Raw genomic sequence first — 19,775 nt, 5'->3', positions numbered from 1 at the left:
AGTGTTACAATAAAACTGGTGGGGGATGGGCAGGGTTACAATAAAACTGGTGGGGGATGGGTAGGGTTACAATAAAACTGGTGGGGGATGGGTAGGGTTACAATAAAACAGCTGGTGGGGGATGGGTAGGGTTACAATAAAACAGCTGGTGGGGGATGGGTAGGGTTACAATAAAACAGCTGGTGGGGGATGGTTAGTGTTACAATAAAACAGCTGGTGGGGGATGGGTAGGGTTACAATAAAACTGGTGGGGGATGGGTAAGGTTACAATAAAACAGCTGGTGGGGGATGGGTAGGGTGGTGGATGGGTAGTGTTACAATAAAACAGCTGGTGGGGGATGGGTAGGGTTACAATGAAACTGGTGGGGGATGGGCAGGGTTACAATAAAACAGCTGGTGGGGGATGGGTAGGGTTACAATAAAACTGGTGGGGGATGGGTAGGGTTACAATAAAACAGCTGGTGGGGGATGGGTAGGGTTACAATAAAACAGCTGGTGGGGGATGGGTAGGGTTACAATAAAACAGCTGGTGGGGGATGGGTAGGGTTACAATAAAACAGCTGGTGGGGGATGGGTAGTGTTACAATAAAACAGCTGGTGGGGATGGGTAGGGTTACAATAAAACTGGTGGGGGATGGGTTACAATAAAACTGGTGGGGGATGGGTAGGGTTACAATGAAACTGGTGGGGGATGGGCAGGGTTACAATAAAACAGCTGGTGGGGGATGGGTAGGGTTACAATAAAACAGCTGGTGGGGGATGGGTAGGGTTACAATAAAACTGGTGGGGGATGGGTAGGGTTACAATAAAACAGCTGGTGGGGGATGGGTAGGGTTACAATAAAACTAGTGGAGAGGGAGTGGGGTTACAATAAAACCAGTATGACTTACCATGGGCGGAATCAGTTTCTATAGGACCGCTGCCATAATGAGGCTGTTGTTGGAGTCGTTTGTGGAGGAGAGGTTGACGTGGAGGAACGCCGACCCCTGACCCTATTATTCCCACTCCTATATCATCTGATGGTGATTTCTGGAAACTCTGTTTGGTGACATTACTGATGGGAAGGTTAGATATACCCGCACTACTCAACATCTTAGCTGTGGAAGGTCTCAGCACTGTAAAATACATCAACGTATTTCAATCTCCCTTCTTCAATATCCTGTTTACTGATGCATTACTTACAACTTATCCTGAATAAACCCTTTTCTGCATCAAATAAACAATAATGAAACCAATGACATCTTAACTAATTTACATTTTAAAGAAGTGACGGGTAGGGACAGTGGATTTGGATTTCACCAGAAAGATTTAATAATTATTCAATGAGGGAATAGGAAAGATCAGCATGGGCTTATCACTGGAACCAAGTGAATGAAAATAACCATAATCTTTTCCTTAAAAGAATGAATGAAAAAGTAGTTCAACTTGTGGTTCATACAATTCTGAAAATTGTTCCCTAATCTCCATGTAGGTTGAATACTGAAATTCAAACATCATTTGGATAAGAAGTCAGAACAGTATCATAAAAGTGTACAAGTCTTTATTGTGAGAGTGGCCTCATACCAAGAACTGTAATACTTTTCTGTTGATATCAGATTAGAGAAAACCATGTTTAGAGGTACTCGAAATATTTCACCAGGACAGTGGGAGGGAACCTCTAACAGCTATTAGACTGGTGTTGGTGACATTTTAAAAACATACCTTCTCCTTTGAGGGAGTCCCCTGGACACTTTGCTACACAGTCTAGCTGCTGCACCTCCAGCCAATAAAAAAGCTCTGCTAGCATCACATACAGATTCTGTTTGAGACGGTCACTGGTGTACAGGAAGTCTTCGTAGGTCAGCAGGAAACATCGGCCCGGTATATATGTATCACAGAAAGTCTTGACCAGCTGTAAGTTGTATAACGAGTCAGCTATCCCAATGCTGGACTTCAAACAAATATCTGTAAATACAATTTGTTTGATTTAATGATAAAACAATATTCTTTTAATCATCATATTTATCTGGTTTTGATACCTGATAATAGTCCTAGACATATAAATTGCTCTTCCATAAAATTAGAAATGTTATTACTTTGTTCTAACACAAGCTGGTACATTAATGTTACATTATAGTTTATATACAACAGCTCATTCAGCAGCGTGCTCCAGGTATATATTTGTGTATTCACGTAAATGTTTGTTATGCTTTAATATTTTGTTTACCTTACTACTTGCTAGCTTTTTCAAGTTTGTTTATGTATGGTAATTCCTGCATCCATGTTCTCTACTCCCATGCATTTATGCAAATAAGATAGGGATTTTAACCAATCAGCATTATCCCCTAGAAGGATATGTTTTATTGTCAGCTCCCCTTCAGCCATTAAGTTCTGGAGGGTGTTTGTATACTTTGTTTTTGCTTACCTATCCACCTCCCCAGCGACACCTTTTACTTTCTGTAGTATCAGCTCCCCTTCAGCCATTAAGTTCTGGAGGGTATTTGTGTACTTTGTTTTTGCTTACCTATCCACCTCCCCAGCGACACCTTTTACTTTCTGTAGTATCAGCTCCCCTTCAGCCATTAAGTTCTGGAGGGTGTTTGTGTACTTTGTTTTTGCTTACCTATCCACCTCCCCAGCGACACCTTTTACTTTCTGTAGTATCAGCTCCCCTTCAGCCATTAAGTTCTGGAGGGTGTTTGTGTACTTTGTTTTCGCTTACCTATCCACCTCCCCAGCGACACCTTTTACTTTCTGTAGTATCAGCTACCCTTCAGCCATTAAGTTCTGGAGGGTGTTTGTGTACTTTGTTTTCGCTTACCTATCCACCTCCCCAGCGACACCTTTTACTTTCTGTAGTATCAGCTCCCCTTCAGCCATTAAGTTCTGGAGGGTGTTTGTGTACTTTGTTTTCGCTTACCTATCCACCTCCCCAGCGACACCTTTTACTTTCTGTAGTATCCAGTTTTGTATCAATTTCGTTTATATTTTTGTACTTCAATAATCATTTTGTACCAGTGGAAAGGTGGAAATTCTTCCAAGAGTTTTACCCCAAATACTTTTGTTAGCTTTATTTTGTTGATAAATTGTTCATGTTTGTCTAATTCTCTTACATTGTTAATCAGTTAAGTTTCTCTTACTTGTCCTCTCTTGAATCGCCCAACAGCAGGTCTTGTGGCTCTTAAATCGCTTAGGAGTCAAGACTGGCTGCATACTGCACTATCTTGTATCGCTCAAGACCTAGGGGCAGTGGACAATACGTCTCCAGAATCACTCTGGAGGTCTTACTTGGTCTATCTTGAATCGCTTAAGATTTCCTTGACCATCTTCTCCAGAATCGCTCAGGAGATCTAACTTAGTCTATCCTGAATCGCTCAGGAGTCAAGTTTTTGTTCTACTCAGCCTTCAGTTATGTTGTATCACTCAAGAGCTACATGGCCTACGTTTCAATCAAGTTTTCTTTCTTTCCTGGCCTCCTTCAATAAGCTAAGGAGGCAACTTTGCAGATTTAATTATGTTTATTAGTTTAGTGTTTGAGTGAGTAGCCCCTGATACACCAATGAGTAGTTTATATATTTAAGTGTTGCAATATGTGTTATCCACACTTTGCCTCTGTATGTAATAAACAGGTCAACTCTTTCATGTGTTTTGGTTGTATATAAAGTTAGAATTTGTGTACTGCCCCCTTAAGCTCATCAGAGGAAAAATAAGGAAGTTATATAAACAGATATGTTACTCAATATAAAACTACATACTAAGTCAAAAGATATATTTTAACAACAGAAAAGACAACTTACGCAAGTTTTCAGCAGTATTGCTGCTCTATGACTGGTTAGTTTACATAAATGATCTCTGATTGGTCAGTGTTTTCAGTATTGCTGCTCTATGACTGGTTAGTTTACATAAATGATCTCTGATTGGTCAGTTTTTCAATATTGCTGCTCTATGACTGGTTAGTTTACATAAATGATTTCTGATTGGTCAGTTTTTTTCAGTATTGCTGCTCTATGACTGGTTAGTTTACATAAATGATCTCTGATTGGTCAGTTTTTTCAGTATTGCTGCTCTATGACTGGTCCGTTTACATAAATGATCTCTGATTGGTCAGTTTTTTCAGTATTGCTGCTCTCTGATTGGTTTGTTTACATATAAATGCTCTCTGATTGGTCAATTTTTTTCTTTAAGCAGAATATTCTGTATCACTTGTAAAAATGAATTACCATCAAACTTAAGTGCTGTGGGACAGTAGAAGCTGATGAGTGTGGCTAGAGAACAGCCATCCCCTACATCGCTGAGGAAATCTTCCATCACAGGCACAGTCACAGACTCTCTCGGCGTAGACTTGCTCACAATTCGTACCTATCGTAAAAAACATCAAAATATTTACTTCCTTACAAGATTTTAGATCATGATCAACTTTTCAGAGATGACATCAGGACCAGTATTCATGAAACCATTTGCATGCTCAAGCATGAATTTTGTGTTCAAGCCTTATGTTTTGTTTAAGCTAAAATTAATAAATAAGGCTGATTTTGCCAAAGATTAAAAAATAATTTTGAAAGGACTTCAAGTCAAAGTTATATTCAATGTTTATATTTAACATTTGTATTATTTTATATGATTTATGTGAATTATAAAAAAAGTTTGCTTGAGCACAAAATCTATGCTTGAGTATGAGCATGGTTTCATGAATATGGGCCCAGATGCAGTATTTTAAAAATAAAAAATACTTACAAAAGCTATTTTTGTGCAACTAAACAATCTTCTTCAACACATGTGGGAAGAAGGCATGATAGGATAGTAAATTGTCTATTTCTATTTTGTCATTGATTAGCCATAAAATTTCTGCATTGTAAAAGTAGTTTTTGATTGATCTTAAGTCTTCCCAGCTGCAGTGGAATCTGACATTATTGATACAGTGGACTTAAGTACTTCAACTACACAGGTTGGAACATCAAAACAACTTGATATCCCATAACTTTAGAACAAAAGTTGACTCACAAAATCAATTTATTAAAGATTAGAACTTAACTATTAAATTTTGAAACAATTCATTTGTGTCCCAACTGATCATTGAATTCGTTTGTGGCAAAAATCAAAAACTGAATGTTTACATCTTGAGTTTTATACTAATAATTATATACCAGTGGGATGGGGTGGCATATTTAAATGAATACAAGTGCTCAGCATGTTTTTTTCTGTGGTCAGGTACTCAAATGCTAAAACTTTTTGTGACATTTTTTTTAATTTGTATGTTATTAACAAATAAATTTGTAATGTCAAATGCAATATTAATTCAGTACCCTTGGTGAAGCTACAACTGTAAAATCATCGTGGTTGTTTTCATTTCTGTTGATTTCATAAGTATTCTTAACAAATGCCGTATGTCCGAGATGCCGTATGTCCGAGAAAACACATAAAAATTGATATGAATTTCAGTATTAGTTGATTTTTCTGTTTATTGCACATTTTAAAAATCAAGTGCCAACAAAATTCTAAATTTCTGAAAAACCACAAAATTTTATCCCTGTGATCAACCGTTAGCCATAACCATAAGACATTACTAGTTTATATGTTACAAACAAATATAAAAGCTTACTATACTACAGACAACAAAATTCCATACCCTCTGTTGGGACTCGCCCTGGATGATTTGGTCAGCCTGCCCTTTGGCCTTTTTGTCCAGGATAAGCTGCACAGCTACACAAATCTTATTCGTCCAGAACACAAGAGCATCATATGCATCATTGGGAAGCTCACTGGATGCATTGAATGTCGTATATTTCCTGAAATATTCAAAAATGATGTTGAAGCCCTAATATATGCAACTTTCACTGAAAATCAAACAGAATATTTATAAATACAGATAGTAAAAATTAACTTCTCTGAGAAAAAAACAAGGTGACGTGTTTGTATTAAAATGAAAGTTGTTGAAATTCTACTTTTGTGATTTTGCCCTCATTTGTGATCGTTGCTGAATTGAAGTCTGAAAATCCTTTAGACATACACATGTATACGTCCTATTCAGACTACACAGTAATGCCTTTAATGACTATACACTACATTCATTCTACCTTTAAAATAAACTCTGAACTTTGCATAACACTTGTTTTGTATTTTCAGTAGAACCCCCTTCGCAGGGACCTACTTTTATTAATTTTGATCTGTTTTGATATCCCTGCAAAGTAATTCTTAATAAATTTAATGTTTTAATGTTATGTTTTCATTATTATCGAGAGGAAGTTTTCTCAGAGAAACTTTCTGAATCTCGTGCCAAATGATGTGTATATCGAGGTTTTAAAAGTTAAGATTAAAAGAGATATGTTAATTATGTTAAACATTTATGGATTTAAACATAGCTTATTTAATGTAAAGGAACTAAAGATCCTCGCAGAAAGGATTTATTCAATCAACCTATATCTGGTGAAAAACGACCAAATACATCTATTGTAGTTTCAGTTTCAATGCTATGTCAACTTCAATAAAAGATTTTGTTCTACCCTGTAGATTCAGTTCCTACATACTTATATAGAGAAAGAAATGTCAAAAGTTTAACTGTTTTGTTCACCGGTCCAAATGGACTGTTAAAATTGACTGTTGACCACGATTGTTGACCGCTTTACGGAAACATACGAGAACGTCCGAGTGATAACGATGTTTTGTTTACATTAGAGTTATCTTCTCTTATCGTCTGCACAACAAAATGGCAACCAGTAGGCCTATTGACACAGACAGATTCGGTCTGGCATCGGAGGAGAAAATACGTCATCTTTGTGAAGGATATAACAAAACAGTTATTGGCTTGGGTTTCGGACAACAGATCATCTATTGCCCGCAATCCAAGTCAATAACTGTATAATGTATCATATCTACTTGACTTTCTGCAGTGGTAATGTGTATATCAGTGAAATGTTTCTGTCTCACCTGACAGCCTGTACAATCCTCTCTACACTGACAACTTCACTGATGTAGGCCATCAAAAGGGCATCTATTAAGGACAGGTGGGCATTCTGAAATCACAATATACAAATTAAACAGTAACATATTCTGAGCATTTTCTGTTGCTTCCACAACAATGACTCCTCCAATTATTGAAATTATCATATTTTAGTACATTATTCTCAATAATTTTTGTGTACTCGAGACCTCAATTTTATTCCAATTTGATCATATTTTCTACAATTTTTATTGCCAAAAAGCAATGCACAGTCATTGTGACAAAATTCAATATTATCTGTGACATTCAACAATATTTCAGTCATTGTGACAAAATAAACAACATTATCTGTGACCTACAGCAATACTTGTTCAGTCATTGTGACAAATTCAATATCATCTGTGACCTTCAACAATATTTCAGTCATAGTGACAAAATAAACAACATTATCTGTGACCTACAGCAATACTTGTTCAGTCATTGTGACAAAATAAACAACATTATCTGTGACCTACAGAAATACTTGTTCAGTCATTGTGACAAAATAAACAACATTATCTGTGACCTACAGAAATACTTGTTCAGTCATTGTGACAAAATAAACATTATCTGTGACCTTCAACAATATTTCAGTCTTTGTGACAAAATAAACAACATTATCTGTGACCTACAACAATACTTGTTCAGTCATTGTGACAAAATTTAACATTATCTGTGACCTACAGAAATACTTGTTCAGTCATTGTGACAAAATTTATCATTATCTGTGACCTACAACAATACTTACAGTCTGAAATGGAGCGTTTTTCATCAGGATTGTCTCTGTGACTTCAGTATCATCATTCTCTCCGACATAGATCCCTTTTCTGCTCAGTACTTGTATTATACTCCAGTGTCCTGTAATACAAATAGACAGTTATTTACCTATCATTATGAAGTTGTTTATGTCTATTACACCCTAGTAACAACTTAGTAAATAGTAACTCTATTACACCCTAGTAACAACATAAGTAAATAGTAACTCTATTAGACCCTAGTAACAACATAAGTAAATAGTAACTCTATTAGACCCTAGTAACAACTTAGGTAAATAGTAACTCTATTACACCCTAGTAACAACTTAGGTAAATAGTAACTCTATTACACCCTAGTAACAACTTAGGTAAATAGTAACTCTATTACACCCTAGTAACATCTTGTAAATGGTAACTATTAGACCCTAGTAACAACTTAGGTAAATAGTAACTCTATTACACCCTAGTAACATCTTGTAAATGGTAACTATTAGACCCTAGTAACAACTTAGGTAAATAGTAACTCTATTACACCCTAGTAACATCTTGTAAATGGTAACTATTAGACCCTAGTAACATCTTGTAAATGGTAACTATTAGACCCTAGTAACATCTTGTAAATGGTAACTATTAGACCCTAGTAACATCTTGTAAATGGTAACTATTAGACCCTAGTAACATCTTGTAAATGGTAACTATTAGACCCTAGTAACATCTTGTAAATGGTAACTATTAGACCCTAGTAACATCTTGTAAATGGTAACTATTAGACCCTAGTAACATCTTGTAAATGGTAACTATTAGACCCTAGTAACATCTTGTAAATGGTAACTATTAGACCCTAGTAACATCTTGTAAATGGTAACTATTAGACCCTAGTAACATCTTGTAAATGGTAACTATTAGACCCTAGTAACAACTTAGGTAAATGGTAACTATTAGACCCTAGTAACATCTTGTAAATGGTAACTATTAGACCCTAGTAACATCTTGTAAATGGTAACTATTAGACCCTAGTAACATCTTGTAAATGGTAACTATTAGACCCTAGTAACATCTTGTAAATGGTAACTATTAGACCCTAGTAACATCTTGTAAATGGTAACTATTAGACCCTTGTTGAAAGCATCTTTCAGCAGTGAATTGTTACAGGAAAACAAACTGGAAAAATGCTTAAATGAATATTTTTGAGCTTTATATTATTAAAATGGCAAAACTTTCCCATATCAGGTCAAAATACAGACACTTAACTCGACAGTGGTACATTTCCTGTTCACCGCGGAGTTAACTCCACAGTGGTACATTTCCTGTTCATCGCGGAGTTAACTCCACAGTCGTACATTTCCTGTTCACCGCGGAGTTAACTCCACAGTGGTACATTTCCTGTTCACCACGGAGTTAACTCCACAGTGGTACATTTCCTGTTCACCGTGGAGTTAACTCCACAGTGGTACATTTCCTGTTCATCGCGGAGTTAACTCCACAGTGGTACATTTCCTGTTCATCGCGGAGTTAACTCCACAGTGGTACATTTCCTGTTCACCGCGGAGTTAACTCCACAGTGGTACATTTCCTGTTCACCACGGAGTTAACTCCATAGTGATACATTTCCTGTTCATCGTGGAGTCAAAACAGTTAATACACTTATCTTGTAATTACCTTTCCATTGTGAAGTTGAATCACCAAACATATTAGAACATGCTTGACAATAAATCTCACTGGTTGTCATCAGATTGGCAAGGCGTGGCTTCACATGTATGGACCCCTGTCAATAACAACAAATACCTCAATTCTTGTTTTCCTGTCAATTGGTATTTCAATCATACAATATTATAATATTTTTATACATTTATTTTTAATGTGTACTAGCATGTACAACATTACCTGTATGGTGAACACTTCATCATTCATGTTTAACTTACTCTATCTCTATACCATAGAAATAAACATAAATATATATATACATATACAGTGAAACCTCGCTATTAAGACCACTTTGGGGAGGTGGTCTTAATAGAAAGGTGGTCTTAATAGTGAGGTGGATCAGATTGACCACAAGGACACTGAAACACTTTAACATATCCATACCTCTGGTGTAGTGTAGAAATATATATATATATCTATATATACAGAACAGGACACTGAAACACTTTAACATATCCATACCTCTGGTGTAGTGTAGAAATATATATATATATATATATATATATATACAGAACAGGACACTGAAACACTTTAACATACCCAAACCTCTGGTGTAGTGTAGAAATATATATATATATCTATATATACAGAACAGGACACTGAAACACTTTAACATATCCATACCTCTGGTGTAGTGTAGAAATATATATATATATCTATATATACAGAACAGGACACTGAAACACTTTAACATACCCAAACCTCTGGTGTAGTGTAGAAATATATATATATATCTATATATACAGAACAGGACACTGAAACACTTTAACATATCCATACCTCTGGTGTAGTGTAGAAATATATATATATATATATATATATACAGAACAGGACACTGAAACACTTTAACATATCCATACCTCTGGTGTAGTGTAGAAATATATATATATATCTATATATACAGAACAGGACACTGAAACACTTTAACATATCCATACCTCTGGTGTAGTGTAGAAAGGTTCCTGGAATTCCTTTGGCCTGCTATCTTGGTAAGCCTTATTCAGAATCCATTGGATAGAACAACGCAACTTCGCCTGAAGAGCAGAAAAAGAATCCATTACCTATTTATATCAAACTAATTTCCAAACATTTATTATATAAACTTTACATATGCTGTATCTTGAAGTTTGCACAACCTTGTGAAAAATTACTCTTATTTGTCCATTTACTGGGTTTAATTTCTTGCCCTATGAACAGCAAGGGTCATTTTGAGGCGAGAGGGCATTTTAAAGTGAGGGGTCATTTTGAGGTGAGGGGTCATTTTAAGGTGAGGGGTCATTTTGAGGTGAGGGGTCATTTTAAGGTGAGGGGTCATTTTGAGGTGAGAGGGCATTTTAAGGTGAGGGGTCATTTGGGGTGAGAGGTCATTTTGAGGTGAGGGGTCATTTTAAGGTGAGGGGTCATTTTGAGGTGAGGGGTCATTTTAAGGTGAGGTCTCCTCAATGGTAACTAAATCACTTCTTGCATAACATTAACTGGTATAAGTCACTCTCTAACAGAGAAGGGAAGGCAAAGCTCAGTCCCTTACAGAATTAGTCCTGGCCTTGACAGTGGGGTCTGACACTTTACTATTTTGGATGGTGTGTGACCTCCCATAACATGTTCAGTAAGGAAACCACCAGCTAATATGAGTGCCACTGTCTTAAAATCTACTCTAGCTGTTCACAAGGTGTTTAACCCCACAGCTCTAACAATCAATGAAAGACCAAGAAATACACAAAATAGACAACAGCCTTAATTATCTGAGGAGGAATATTACATATTTACATTCAAGTTTTGGCAGTTACTGCAGAAATACTTCAGAATAAAAGGATCTTTGAGTAGAATTATCTGTTTGACTTTGAACCTGACTAAGAGTTTTGGCAGTGTCTAGGAAACTTTTATAAATAGCCATCTCCCAATTCTATCCTAAATTTTTGTGCATAGGCAGAGCACATTCATCAACAAAAACCACATACCTGGTTATTGATACAAATATATATATATATATATAACACAAATCAATCGATTGACAGAACTAACAATATTTCAGAATACTTATCAGTGAATTTTTCACAGAATGAATTCCTCTTTCACAGTGTATTTATTGCATCTGATATTGGTTGCAACATGGTGTATAGTTTATACTCAAGACCAGCTTATGATCACTGACTACTATTGTCTTTATTTCCTCCAAATATGAAGAGCATACAAATATAATATGAAAAACATGCAATTAAAATGAAAAATAATGTAAATTATACAAATAATGATTATGCATAGAATACGTTAATTCTACACTAACTTTGATTGAACATAATACATGTACTCGGTGAAGAGTGATCTTATCAATTATAATGTGATGAAATAATTACACAGTAAGCAGGTATGTCAAATCAATACATGTTTCTATACATTAAGCCTTTTAATGATCAACACTATATATAGCCATATAATCCAGTATCCTTTTTATAGAACATGCTGACTTTTATATTGTTCTTGTTCTTAATTTGTCTAGTTGATAGGCCAGAGAGTAATATGTGAAGTAATATATTCTCTGGCAATGATAATAAGTATGAAACAAATTGACTATTCGAAAAAGACGCAATTACGCATCACAGTCAATTTTTGTTTTTGAACAACGTATCTATATCAAGTCTCAGGTAGCTATTTTTTTCCTTTACATTTGTCCTCCGATTATGAGTTTAGATGACATCCCTACACATAACCTATTCTATAGTACTACTATATGATAGTATTACGAAAATTCAATCACATGTAGCACAGTAATATCCCAATATGGCTGCATCAGCAAAAGCGTTGAACTTATATATCACAGGTTTGCATGCCCAAACTGTCAGAGCCTACATCAGTCAAAACTTGTACTGTATATATCCATAATGTCAGACATTCAAAACTTACGGATATATGTCAGAGAGTACATACAAAACTTATACTGTATATAGTTCATACAAAACTGGAACTGTCAGAGAGTACATACAAAACTTATACTAGTATATATCCATAATGCATGCTGGAACTGAGAGAGTACATACAAAACTTCTATATCCATAATGCATGCTGGAGTATATATCCATAATGCATACATACAAAACTGGAACTGTCAGAGAGTACATACAAAACTTATACTGTATATATCCATAATGCATGCTGGAACTGTCAGAGAGTACATACAAAACTTATACTGTATATATCCATAATGCATGCTGGAACTGTCAGAGAGTACATACAAAACTTATACTGTATATATCAGAGAGTACATACAAAACTTATACTGTATATAACATACTGTATATATCCATAATGCTTGCATGCTGGAACTGTCAGAGAGTACATACAAAACTTATACTGTCAGAGAGTACATACAAAACTTATACTGTATATATCCATAATGCATGCTGGAACTGTCAGAGAGTACATACAAAACTTATACTGTATATATCCATAATGCATGCTGGAACTGTCAGAGAGTACATACAAAACTTATACTGTATATATCCATAATGCATGCTGGAACTGTCAGAGAGTACATACAAAACTTATACTGTATATATCAAAACATAATGCATATCTGGAACTGTCAGAGAGTACATACAAAACTTATACTGTATATATCCATAATGCATGCTGGAACTGTCAGAGAGTACATACAAAACTTATACTGTCAGAGAGTACATACAAAACTTATACTGTATATATCCATAATGCATGCTGGAACTGTCAGAGAGTACATACAAAACTTATACTGTATATATCCATAATGCATGCTGGAACTGTCAGAGAGTACATACAAAACTTATACTGTCAGAGAGTACATACAAAACTTATACTGTATATATCCATAATGCATGCTGGAACTGTCAGAGAGTACATACAAAACTTATACTGTATATATCCATAATGCATGCTGGAACTGTCAGAGAGTACATACAAAACTTATACTGTCAGAGAGTACATACAAAACTTATACTGTATATATCCATAATGCTTGCTGGAACTGTCAGAGAGTACATACAAAACTTATACTGTCAGAGAGTACATACAAAACTTATACTGTATATATCCATAATGCATGTCAGAGAGTAACTGTCAGAGAGTACATCAAAACTTATACTGTACATATATCCATAATGCTTGGAACTGTCAGAGAGTACATACAAAACTTATACTGTATATATCCATAATGCATGCTGGAACTGTCAGAGAGTACATACAAAACTTATACTGTATATATCCAGTAATGCATGCTGGAACTGTAAAATATATCAAAACTTATACTGTCAGAGAGTACATACAAAACTTATACTGTATATATCCATAATGCTTGCTGGAACTGTCAGAGAGTACATACAAAACTTATACTGTATATATCCATAATGCAGAGTCAGAGAGTACATACAAAACTTATACTGTATATATCCATAATGCAAAGAGAATGCTGGAACTGTCAGAGAGTACATACAAAACTTATACTGTCAGAGAGTACATACAAAACTTATACTGTATATATCCATAATGCATGCTGGAACTGTCAGAGAGTACATACAAAACTTATACTGTCAGAGAGTACATACAAAACTTATACTGTCAGAGAGTACATACAAAACTTATACTGTCAGAGAGTACATACAAAACTTATACTGTATATATCCATAATGTATGCTGGAACTGTCAGAGAGTACATACAAAACTTATACTGTCAGAGAGTACATACAAAACTTATACTGTATATATCCGAGAGAGAGTACATACAAAACTTATACTGTATAACTGTCAGAGAGTACATATCAAAACTTGTATATATCCATAATGCATGCTGGACTGTCAGAGAGTACATACAAAACTTATACTGTCAGAGAGTACATACAAAACTTATACTGTATATATCCATAATGCATGCTGGAACTGTCAGAGAGTACATACAAAACTTATACTGTCAGAGAGTACATACAAAACTTATACTGTATATATCCATAATGCTTGCTGGAACTGTCAGAGAGTACATACAAAACTTATACTGTATATATCCATAATGCATGCTGGAACTGTCAGAGAGTACATACAAAACTTATACTGTATATATCCATAATGCATGCTGGAACTGTCAGAGAGTACATACAAAACTTATACTGTATATATCCATAATGCATGCTGGAACTGTCAGAGAGTATATACAAAACTTAAACTGTATACAGATGTAGGTAATTGTTAGGGGATGGAGCAGCTGGTTTTTGGTCTATCAGCGAACACTGAATTGTAATTAATACATCATATAGAGAGCTGACAGGTGCTGTCAGACTTTTTCTGTGAGCTAACAGAAATACCAGCGACCTTGAAATCTACAATCCGAAAGTTTTATACACGTCCATTAAACTATTCACCCCTGGGCTCTGTAAAAACCATTCTGTATTCTGAAACCTCACACTCTAATGTCTTACATATTCATACATATACAAAGCTTAATGGACACAGATCTTTTATTCCAATTTTAGATATGTGTAACACATGATAAATTTTATAAATTATCACAAGACAATGTGGTGAATTATAGTCCTGCACTGAGTGTGAAATCATACATGATAAGAAGGCACAAATAATGTATTTGCTCAGCAACTTATTCTAGACACTCATCAAAAATGTAAACACACTTATTGTATTCAATATCAGAATGGAGTCAGAGTTGCTAATAGTATTGCAAAATAATCTGCTAAATGTGTACTGGTAAGACATGTCATTTCACTATCACATCCTGTGATACCATATATTCTGATTTTCGTACAGACCACCTCTGGCTGAGGTAGACCCATGTGATAGGTAATGGAGAACTTCTTTGAAGTAGGTCAAAAGTCAAAGTGCAGATTAGTGACCTACTTTTGGTGCATGACATACTGCCTCATCTTGGCTGACCAATGTCTCAAGTATAAAGTTCCAGTGAAGTAATGTAGGATATTGGACACAAACAAGATATAGCGTGGAAGGACAAAAGGACGGACAGAAGGATAGACACAAAGGACACAAAAAGATACCGTGTGGAAGGACAGAAGGACGGACAGAAAGGACACAAGATACAATGTGGAAGGACAGAAGGATGGACAGAAAGGACACAAACAAGATACAGTGTGGAAGGATAGAAGGACGGACAGAAAGGACACAAACAAGATACAGTGTGGAAGGACAGGAGGACGGACAGAAAGGACACAAGCAAGATACAGTGTGGAAAGACAGAAGGATGGACAGAAAGGACACAAGCAAGATACAGTGTGGAAGGACAGAAGGATTGACAGAAAGGACAAAAACAAGATACATGGGAAAGACAGAATTTTAGATGGTTTAACACATGAAAATTTTATAAATTATCACAAGCAAGATACAGTGTGGAAATCATACAGAAGGATGGACAAATAATGGACACAAACAAGATACAGTGTGGAAACACACATTGTATTCAATATCAGAATGACAGAAAGGACACAATAATCTGCAAATGTGTGGAAAGACATGATTTCACTATCACATCCTGTGAAAGGACATATATTCAAGATACAGTGTGGAAGGACAAGGATATCCCATGTGATAGGACATGAAAGGACAAAAACAAGACACAGTATGGAAGGACAGAAGGATGGACAGAAAGGACACAAACAAGATACAGTGTGGAAAGACAGAAGGATGGACAGAAAGGACACAAACAAGATACAGTGTGGAAGGACAGAAGGATTGACAGAAAGGACACAAGCAAGATACAGTGTGGAAAGACAGAAGGATGGACAGAAAGGACACAAGCAAGATACAGTGTGGAAGGACAGAAGGATTGACAAAGGGATGGACAGAAAGGACAAAAACAAGACACAGTATGGAAGGACAGAAGGATGGACAGAAAGGACACAAACAAGATACAGTGTGAAAGTATAGAAGGACGGACAGAAAGGACACAAACAAGATACAGTGTGGAAGGACAGAAGGATGGACAGAGAGGACACAAACCCAAAATACATGGAAACAGCATAGCACTGTTGTGGTTGATATGGTTACTTCAGTATGTGGTTTTCAATGATGTAGATAACATCTAATGCTACCAACGTATCTAGGTAAATTATCAAATATTCACTCCGGAACAATAAGCATACAACAACCAAATAGTTCATTTCTTTGGCAAGTGATAACATGACTCTCCATCCTGCCATTCCATCCAACTGCAAAAATATCCCTTGTACATTAATATTCATGTAAATATTTATACCGCAAAACCTGCCTTTGATAACAGGAAACTGTACAATCAGAAAACCAAAGTACACATGTATTCAGTTTCCTTATCTATATCTGGTAATGGTCATGCCTAGTAATAAGCCCACCCCCATCTGTAGAAATACTAACAAAATGTAATTTAATTGTTTGGTAATAAGCCCGCCAATATCTGTAAAAAAACAAATAAACGTAATTTAATTGTCTGGTAATAAGCCCGCCAATATCTGTAGAAATACAAATAAACATAATTTAATTGTCTGGTAATAAGCCCGCCCATATCTGTAGAAATACACAAAAAAATGTAATTTAATTGTTTGGTAATAAGCCTGCCCATATCTGTAGAAATACAAAAAAAAATGTAATTTAATTGTTTGGTAATAAGCACACCACTCTTTTGCCAAAGACTATGTGTACTTGTTCAACCATTGGGCTTACGGCAGGATAAATATGCAGTTTTTATTTCTCCCTATAAATATGTGATATTTCAATTTCTTACAAAAGGACTATCTATAATATTATATTTTGAACTTTAACTTCTGTGATTTGAACACCTGTCCATTTCAGATCTACTGTAGCTCTAATGTAGGACATTAAGCTGTTGATCAGTGGAGGCCTCTATAATTCTGACCTCCAGAATGTGTTGTATCATTGACAAGGTCATTAATTTAATCTGTTTTTTGCACTCAACTCAACAGGAATTGAATACATGGTTGGTCAATAAGCTATAGGCACAGAAATGACCGCTCTAGCTTAGGCTTCTTTGGGAGTTGATAAAGATTGTTGCTAGATGCAAAAGGCATGATAATCACAAATAACTTGTGAACTGTTTTGATAAAGCTTGTGAACTGTTTTGATAAAGCTATGTTGGTCTGATAAATTGTTACATGTATATAAAAACCTCATGTTATTATCATAGCAATTATTTCTGACAAATATTTTCAAAACTGTTGTATAATAACGGTCAGTCTTTGTTCTACTCCCATACATCTTTGACATACAGGAGAAATCTCGTGGGCACTTGTTAAATTGTTACTAATTTTAGAAAATCAGAATGCAACCAGAAAATTTCAAAAGTACAAATATACTTTAAACTATTAGCTTTAGACACCATATGTATCTGGAAATAAGCCTTGACCTAGTAATCAGTCTACACATATATATAATATTACTGTTTATTATAAGTATTATCACAAACCCACAGCTCTACAATAAGCCTTGACCTAGTAGTCAGTCTACACATATATATAATATTACTTTTAATTATAAGTATTATCACAAACCCACAGCTCTACAATAAGCCTTGACCTAGTAGTCAGTCTACACATATATATAATATTACTGTTAATTATAAGTATAATCACAAACCCACAGCTCTACAATAAGCCTTGACCTAGTAGTCAGTCTACACATATATATAATATTACTGTTAATTATAAGTATAATCACAAACCCACATCTCTACAATAAGCCTTGACCTAGTAGTCAGTCTACACATATATATAATATTACTGTTAATTATAAGTATAATCACAAACCCACAGCTCTACAATAAGCCTTGACCTAGTAGTCAGTCTACACATATATATAATATTACTGTTAATTATAAGTATAATCACAAACCCACAGCTCTACAATAAGCCTTGACCTAGTAGTCAGTCTACACATATATATAATATTACTTTTAATTTTAAGTATAATCACAAACCCACAGCTCTACAATAAGCCTTGACCTAGTAGTCAGTCTACACATATATATAATATTACTTTTGATTTTAAGTATTATCACAAACCCACAGCTCTACAATAAGCTGTATCATCAATGTTTTAATTTCAAGCCAGAGATAAGAGCTCGTGTTTATATAGGCAACACTTGCAGTACCTACTAGGGTAATTTATAAACTTTTTTTAGTTTAGAAAGAAATATGTGGATTGGCAGTCCCCTTGTATACGGTTGGCACCACAATCACTTTGAATCCATCTTTAACGTAAGTAAACCTGTTATATACTAGGCAGCTATTACAGGTGAAGTGATAACACTTGTAAAGTCCTCATTGAAATATCTCTATACATGTATGGAATACTTCCAATCTAAAATGTATCAGCCAAAACACAGCTGATAACCTAAATCTGTACAGGCCATGCTACATATATGTATTTATAAACCAAGAGGTATATATTCATGTATAGAAAACTCATAGCATCTATTTATTAGGAAGAGGAGAAAAAGCACCAACACATATTATCAGTCCTCCAATAAGCCCTGGGTACCAACACAAAATTTGACATGATGTCCGGGGGGGGGGGGACAAGATACTGAGCTTAGATCAGACAAAACAAATGACATGTGGACATGTTATCTGTAATCAAAAAGTAAGGTAGGCAGTATGGGCAGTTAGACCAAATCAAAAAAATAATCAAATATTTAGTATGATTTAGGATAGATATCTTTACAGTACGTTTTTGAAGACGGCCTAAAACAGCTTATGTTAGGCATTACACACTAAGGTAGGTGGTGTTACCAGAAACAGGAAATATCTTTTGCTTGGCCTCATTGTTGGATTTTTTGATGATTCAGATATTTAGATGGTAAAAATAGTATGCAATATCACATATGACAAAACATTTTAATGAACTATTATTTGGCAATTCATAGACATGTATACATGTTACCTGCTGTAATTCTGTACGTGTGACTAAGTCTGCTTTCATCAATCATATTTTACAGGTGTTTGTATCCCTCAATCACTAACAAAACATGAGACAAAGTTTTCTCGCTTGAAGTTTGAAAGCTATAATGTGCGTTTACAATAAAACCCAAGTGTTTTCATCTTGTAAACAGATTTAGTCAAAGGAAAAGAACTTAACATAAGTATTGAATTCATGACAATTACATGCAGAATCTCTGAGCTTTTGTAAGTCAATTTCAACTTGGAACACAATAATGAATTTTGTGAAATAAAACTCTGACAATGTAACTTTGACTGTAAAACATGAACTGACGATGCATTAACAAATATAAAATATAACCAAACATGTTCATCTGCATGACTCACTACTCCTATAATGAATGAAAAGCTTACACCTGGTGTGATAGGATGAAAAGTTGGAAATCGTGA

The 19,775-nt window shown here is 35.2% G+C and overlaps 1 protein-coding gene across 1 annotated transcript in view; it reads right to left on the bottom strand.

The window, feature by feature from the left end:
* Window positions 1–19,775, bottom strand: part of LOC132556058 (calmodulin-regulated spectrin-associated protein 1-like) — a 54,816-nt gene that overhangs the window by 30,743 nt on the left and 4,298 nt on the right. The window contains exons 2-9 of the mRNA XM_060220453.1: window positions 10,353–10,448; window positions 9,364–9,475; window positions 7,704–7,816; window positions 6,904–6,989; window positions 5,606–5,765; window positions 4,200–4,338; window positions 1,702–1,944; window positions 936–1,115 (exon numbers count right to left, since the gene is read on the bottom strand). Of these exons, the coding sequence (XP_060076436.1) occupies window positions 936–1,115; window positions 1,702–1,944; window positions 4,200–4,338; window positions 5,606–5,765; window positions 6,904–6,989; window positions 7,704–7,816; window positions 9,364–9,475; window positions 10,353–10,448 (1,129 nt within the window). The remainder of the gene's footprint in view (window positions 1–935; window positions 1,116–1,701; window positions 1,945–4,199; window positions 4,339–5,605; window positions 5,766–6,903; window positions 6,990–7,703; window positions 7,817–9,363; window positions 9,476–10,352; window positions 10,449–19,775) is intronic.

The sequence above is a fragment of the Ylistrum balloti genome, unplaced genomic scaffold (genome assembly GCF_031769215.1).
Source record: "Ylistrum balloti isolate Yb309-2 unplaced genomic scaffold, AGI_CSIRO_Ybal_v1 Utg369648, whole genome shotgun sequence".
In the NCBI taxonomy this organism is placed as follows: domain Eukaryota; kingdom Metazoa; phylum Mollusca; class Bivalvia; order Pectinida; family Pectinidae; genus Ylistrum; species Ylistrum balloti.
Note: the sequence above shows the minus strand (reverse complement) of the source record. Positions and strands in the feature narration are given on the sequence as shown.